At 43.8% G+C, this 7500-nt stretch overlaps 1 protein-coding gene across 1 annotated transcript in view; it reads left to right on the top strand.

The window, feature by feature from the left end:
* The window catches only part of LOC145402037 (uncharacterized), a 73076-nt gene that overhangs the window by 16484 nt on the left and 49092 nt on the right, over positions 1 to 7500 (top strand). The window contains exon 4 of the mRNA XM_080274133.1: positions 6964 to 7176. Within this exon, the coding sequence (XP_080130259.1) occupies positions 6964 to 7176 (213 nt within the window). The remainder of the gene's footprint in view (positions 1 to 6963; positions 7177 to 7500) is intronic.

Here is a 7500-nt window from a genome sequence, read left to right as displayed (position 1 = left end):
TTCCGGTATTTTGAAATTTTCCCGGTATTTTGAATTTTTATCCCGGTATTTTGATGCTCCCGGTATTTTGAATTCTTCCCGGTATTTTGAATTTTTATCCCGGTATTTTGAATTTTTTTTCCGATATTTTGATGCTCCCGGTATTACTTTCTTTATCTGGTATTATTATTTTCCCGGTATTTTGTCTGTATTGGCCTACTGGTATTTTCTTCAGTGCCGGTATTCTGGTATATCCCGGTATTACTGGGAAATGATTGGGTGTTGATGGTGATGATGGTGGTGGTGGTGATGATGGTGATGGTGGTGGTGGTGATGATGATGGTGATGGTGGTGGTGGTAATGGTGGTGGTGGTGGTGATGATGATGGTTATAGTGATGGTGATGTCGGTGGTTATGATGGTGGTGGTGGGGGTTATGGTGATGATGATGATGATGATAATGTGGTAATGATGATGATGATGATGATGATGTTGGTGATGATGGTAATGATGGTTATGGCGATGGTGGTGATGATGATTGTGATGATGATAATAATGGTGGTAATGATGATGATGATGGTGGTGGTGGTGATGATGATGGTGGTGGTAATGATAATAATGATGATGATGATGATTTTGGATTCTTCCCGGTATATTCTGAAGTTTACCGGTATAATGAGTTTGTCTTTTACTTACAATTCATCCATGCTTCCCGGTTCACTGAGTTCATCCCGGTATACTGGTTCATCCCCGTATACTGAGTTCATCCCGGTATACTGGTTCATCCCCGTATACTGAGTTCATCCCGGTATACTGGTTCATCCCCGTATACTGAGTTCATCCCAGTATACTGGTTCATCCCCGTATACTGAGTTCATCCCGGTATACTGGTTCATCCCCGTATACTGAGTTCATCCCAGTATACTGGTTCATCCCCGTATACTGAGTTCATCCCGGTATACTTCACTTCATCCAGTTTTAATTACTCATTATATAAACTAAATTGTCAAAATATTACCAAATATATCTGTGTAGTTTATCGTTCCCCCAGTGCTTCTTCGGAACCCAGTGTATTTGATTCCATATCCACTCAGTTGAGTAACCTTAACCTTGCCCATAGCACCGAAATTACCATTTTGGGTGATTTTAACATACATAATGTTGAATGGTTATTGCATTCTGCCCGGACTGACGACTCTGGTCTAGAGTGCGAGCTGTTTGCAGAATCGTTTAATCTCACCCAGCTGGTAAAACAACCAACCAGAATACCTGATAATCCTGACCATAATGCCCATCTCTTGGATTTATTCTTGACAAATAATCCAGATCAATACAGGATAAAGGCATTGTCTCCACTTGGTTCCTCTGACCACAATCTCATCAAAGCCTCAGTAGTTAACCCCCCCACTCCTCCCCGTTCTGAACCTGTCAGGGTGACCCAATGGCACTTTGATAGGGCAGACTGGGATGGATTTAGAAATTATCTTGCTGATATTCCATGGCAGTCTTTCTTCTCTAGTGATGCCAATTCTACCCAGTCCTACATTTGCGGCTTAATACCAGCTGGTATGGATTTATTCATACCAAGTCAACAGTTCACTAAAAAATCGAACTCCCCAAAATGGTTTGATGGCAACTGTGCCAGAACAACAGCCCAAAAGTCATTAGCATATAACTCTTACTTAAAATAAAAAACATCTGAATCATTCTCAGTTTAAAATTGCTAGAAATCATGCAAAAGCTGTATTAAATCTATCTAAATCAAACTTTCTTCAAAAGCAAGCATCAAAACTACTTAACAACCCTAATGACAATAGAATATTTTGGTCAACTCTTAATTCTTTCAATAATAACTTTAACAAGTCATCTTCCATTCCCCCACTAAAATCTTCAGATGGCAACATTACAAATGACCCGCGTGGGAAAGCAGATATTTTTGCCAGTACCTTTGCCAGAAACTCTGCCATAGACGAATACCAGCCAGAATGTCCCAGTACTGGAACTTGATTCTCCCGAAATTGCCCCACTTAAAATACAGACAAGATACGTAAAATCCATCCTAGACAATTTACCTACCAACAAAGCTCCAGGCCCAGATGGAATTCCGCCAATTGTTTTGAATAAGTGTTCCCCTGAACTTGCCTCTGTCCTAGCCAAATTATTCAGACTACTGTATGCATACATATATACTTCTTTATTCCCAAATTCATGGAAAGAAGCCAATATCCACCCAGTTCCGAAGAAAGGAAGTTCGTCTGACCCCTCCAATTACAGACCAATAGCTGTCATATATTCTCTTGGTAAGGTATTTGAAACTTTAATTAATAAGCATATTGTTAAACATCTTGAATCCAACAACTTAATTAGTGATAGACAATACTATTTTCGCCACGAAAGATCCACCATTGACATACTCAATCTCTTAACTCATACCATCCATCAATCAATTGATCTTTTTGGAGAAACTCATGCAGTAGCTCTTGATATTTCTAAAGCTTTTGACAGATTATGGCACCGTTCCCTGCTGTCCAAACTCCCTTGCTATGGACTAACATCTTTTGTTCCTTTGATTTCTTCATATCTTAGTGACAGGAAAATAAGAGTAAAAGTAGATGATGTATATTCCAATTTCCACACAATTAACGCTGGCGTGCCACAGGGATCAGTTCTGGCGCCAACCCTATTCCTGGTTCATATTAATGATCTCTTATCTGTCACCCACAATCCCATTCACTCATACGCAGATGACTCAACACTACATAGTTCATTCACACTCAGACATCCATTTACAAAGTCTAATATCTCTACCTCTCAACTCAGTACAGCCATCTCCATAAATCAAGACCTATCTACGATCAGTGAATGGGGACAAAACAACCTTGTCTCTTTTAATGCTAGTAAAACAAAATATATACAATTTACTAATATACAGATATTGCCAGATTCGTACATTACCTTCAGTGCTACTAATACTCCCATCTCCAAAAGTACTGAAATTCTTGGCGTCTCGCTTAACAATGCCCTCAGCTGGACCTCTCATGTTAGATCACTTGCTAAAACCGTCTCAGAGAAATTTGGATTATTGTACAGAGTCCATAACTTCTTCGCTGATGAGCAGTTAGCTATAATTTATAAGAACCATGTGCGCTCTCAGCTTGAATATTGCACACCCTTGTGGAATGGATGTGGAGAGGTTGCATTAAGAAAACTAGACAAAATTCAGAACAAAGCTGTTGGAATTATTAACAACCCTGCCATTGCATATAAACTACCTCCCCTACACGTAAGAAGGAATGTTGCCTCCCTTGCATTATTTTACAGATATTTTTTTTGGCAAATGCTCAAACGAAGTTGCGTCCATGGTGCCACCTCTCCATGCCTTCCCTCGTGCTACACGGGCATCTGGTAGCGCTCATGACTGGAATGTCACTCAGCCATATTGCAGAACTTCTGCCTATCAGAATTCTTTCATTCCCCGAACTGCATCTGTCTGGAACTCGCTTCCCCAGAGTTGTTTCCCTCCAAACTTCAACCCACAGCTGTTCAAGTCTAACTGTTACAGATATTTTATGAACAGAGGACACCAGTAATCTGGTGTATGGATTATTATTTTTTTATTCATTTGTTTTTCCTTCCTCCGTTTTGTTATAAAAAAAAAAATATCGGTTAATTCCGGTATAGTGGTTCATTCCGGTATAGTTGTTCATTCCGGTATACTGGTTCATCCCGGTATACTATTTCATCCCGGTATACTGGCTCATTCCAGTATTATCAGGAGCTTCCCGGTATGGTCAGTGGTTCCCGGTATATAAGAATACTCTGGTTTCTTACCGGTTCTTCAATCCTCGTGATACAATCAGTTTCTCGGTATACAGATAATTTTTTCATACTGGGTCTTCAGCTTCCCGGTACTGTCAGCGCTTCCCGGTAGTCACTTCTTCCCGGTATAACAGAATTCGGTGCTCTGTTACTAGTCCTCCAGCTTCCCGTTAATATCACTGCTTCCCGGTATACAGCACAAGTACGATGTTACCGGTTCTTCATTCTTCCCGGTAAACAGCAAAAGCTCATCCATCCATCATCCAGTAATAATAATAATAATAATGATAATGATAATAATAATAATAGTAATAATAATAATAATGATGATAATAATAATCCATCCATCCATCATGCAGTCCTACGTTGCCCGATGAGGAGCGTAGGAGTCCGGGGCTAGGCAAGTTGGTCCTGACATTTAAGATGAGATGAGAGTGACCAGCCTCATTCATCCCTGAGTGGCATTACGTGAGCAATCAACCCCAACCACCCCTTGGATATAAACCTTCACCTGCTCAATCCGCTTGGAGCGCTGTAATTGCCCACTAAACCACCAGGCGCCACAATTTAGTTATATGGTTACCACCCAGCGTAGTAAATGGTTTCCTGGTGTACAGGAAACAGTTTGGCTTGTCAGTGTAGTCATCCGTAGACAGAAGGAAGGGGAAATAGTAGTAGTAGTAGTAGTAGTTGTAGCAGTAGCAGTAGTAGTAGTAGTAGTAATAATAATAATAATAATAATAATAATAATAATTAAATAAAAATAACAACGCTAAACTCATGATCCATCCATTTCGAGATGCCTGGACACATTACAAAGCCCGGAGGTCGTAGGCAGAGGGAAATACAGACAGAGGAAGACAAGGAGGTGTGTCGGTCAGTAATTCTTGCATTAGAGAGTTGCACAGAAATGGGGCACGTGTTGCAGCGTTGCCACGTGTCTTGCAATCTGATGTGTTGAAGGATGTTGTATAAGTTAATGTATGTGATTTAACATGGCCTAAAATTGCAGCAGCTCTGTCTTTAGCGCTGAGTTTGCGTGTGTGTGTGTGTGTGTGTGTGTGTGTGTGTGTGTGTGTGTGTGTGTGTGTGAGAGAGAGAGAGAGAGAGAGAGAGAGAGAAGCAAAAAGCAACACAGACAAGCTACGGGAAGGTCATGGAAGGTGAATTGAGAGAGAGAGAGAGAGAGAGAGAGAGGCAGAATACAGACAAAGATACAGAAACACACACACACACACACACACACACACACACACACACACACACACACACATACACACACACGGTTCGGGGAAGGTCATGAAAGGTGAGCCAAGCGATAAGTATTTTCCGTGTCACCTGCTACCTGTCCCACGCCACACCTTGCTTTTATCAGTGACCCGTGTTGCCGCCACGTGTGTGTGTGTGTGTGTGTGTGTGTGTGTGTGTGTGAGAGAGAGAGAGAGAGAGCCAGTGTGGATGCGTTTGTGCTGATTTGTGTGTGTGTGTGTGTGTGTGTGTGTGTGTGAGAGAGAGAGAGAGCCAGTGTGGATGCGTTTGTGCTGATTTGTGTGTGTGTGTGTGTGTGTGTGTGTGTGTGTGTGTGTGTGTGTGTGTGTGTGTGTACCTACCTACCATTGTATCTATCCATCCATCTATCTATCTATCCATGGGTTTATCTATTAGCCAGGATGCGTTCTGTCGATGTGCAAACTCTCATATTCTAAGCAGTATTGTCTGTACCTAACACCATTCTCGTTGCGACTTATTCCACCTGGTACTCTTTAATATCAGTCTATCTATTGCCAGACGCCTTAATGCCGTAAGGGGTGGCCACAAACAAATCGCCTCCATGTCACCCTGTCCCCCGCCATTTCACTGCCCTGCTCCCAGCTCTCACCCCCCCTCTCTCATATACCTCTCCACTCCATCCCCCCATCTCATCCTTGGCCTCCCCCTCCCTATCCCCCCCTCCACCTCACTCACACACACTCTCCTCGTCAGTCTCTTACTCTCCATCCTCTCCACATGGCCAAACCACCTCAATGTGTTTCTCCTAACGCTTCATCTCATCCTTGGCCTCCCCCTTCTTCTCCCCCCCTCCACCTCACTCACATACACTCCTCGTCAGTCTCTCACTCTCCATCCTTTCCACATAGATTTTTTTTTTTTAGTTTTTTATGGCCTACGTTACATAATATATACTTTGTCGAGAGAAATATTACTCGAAATTTTGGATCGAAGAATTTTGGAACTGGAACGTATTATTCTGGAAAATATGATGGTTATTCGAAGGCTGGAATACTGTGTTTCATTTGGCTTCGCTCAGCGTGTCCTTGAGTTACGTTCAGCTGGGGTAGTATATGTGTACGCTGGTGTGTGTGGGAATGGAGGTTTGGGAGAGAGAGAGAGAGAGAGAGAGAGAGAGAGAGAGAGAGAGTGTGTGTGTGTGTGTGTGTTTGTGTATTTGTATTTATGTATTATTTGTATATGTATGTATGAGTTACTTGAGAGGAGCATGTGGAGTGACGTGGAGGGACAGGTTGACGAATGAAGAAGTGAAGGAACGCTGTGGGGTGGATGTGGATGTGGTTGAGAAGATTAGGAGAAATACACTGAGGTGGTTTGGACATGTGGAGAGAATGGAGAATGAAAGACTGACTAAGAGGGTGTATGTAGGTGAGGTGGAGGGAGGGAGAGGGAGGGGTAGACCGAGGATGAGGTGGAGGGATGGAGTTGAGAGGTATATGAGGGAGGGGGGGGTGAGTTGGGGGGAGGGTAGTCAATTGGTGGGTGACAGAGTGACTTGGAGGCGTTTTGTCTGCGGCCACCCTTTGCGGGATTAGGGCGTCGGGCTATAGATAGATAGATAGATAGATGTATGTATGTATTATTTGTGTATATGTATGTATGTATGTATTTGTGTGTGTGTGTGTGTGTGTGTGTGTGTGTGTGTGTGTGTGTGTGTGTGTGTGTGTGTGTGTATGCATGTATGTACGTTGCATGCATGTATGTAAACATTCATATGCAGCTACACCTCTCTCTCTCTTCTCTATCTATCTATCTGTCTGTCTTTATCTATCTGTCTGTCTGTTTATCTGTCTGTCTGTGTCTGTCTGTCTGTCTGTCTATCTCTCTCTCTCTCTCTCTCCAACCATCTCACCCCTCTCTCTCTCTCCCTTCACAGATCCTAACCTCCATCTTGGTCAACGAAGCCTACCCCGCCGCTCGCTCCCTCCTCGGCCTCTCGCTCCACTCGATCCAGAAGTTCTACTCTCACTCCACGTGGATCGAGCAGGGGAACACAGACATCCTCTCCGACCTGGGGCTTCCTGGGTTTGCTTTTGATGAGGCGGCGACACCTGACGAGGCCGTGTGCACCTCCTGCCCGGCTGCACAGGTGGGGCGGGGCGGGGCGGGGGTTGTGGGTGGGGAGGAGGGGGGAAGGGGAGGGTGTGTGGGGAGGGGAGAGGGTGGGTGTGGGTGTGGGTGTGTTGGGGTGAGTTTGTGTGAGTGCACTGTATGTGGAGGGGGTTGGGTGGGGGTTAGGGGGAGGCGGTGGCTCAGTCGGTAGAGAGGTGGCCTGCAGTCCTACCGGACCCAGGTTCAAATCCCCGCTGGAGCAGGGAACAGTTTAAGGATTTCATAAAATCAGGCTTTACTGATCTACCAGATGTCCCGCCGACATGTCGTAAAAATATCCCCTCTAATACCAATACACCAG

This window comes from Coenobita brevimanus, chromosome 57, assembly GCF_032717465.1.
Source record: "Coenobita brevimanus isolate Jiangsu-jjx chromosome 57, ASM3271746v2, whole genome shotgun sequence".
Taxonomy (NCBI): Eukaryota; Metazoa; Arthropoda; class Malacostraca; order Decapoda; family Coenobitidae; genus Coenobita; species Coenobita brevimanus.
Note: the sequence above shows the minus strand (reverse complement) of the source record. Positions and strands in the feature narration are given on the sequence as shown.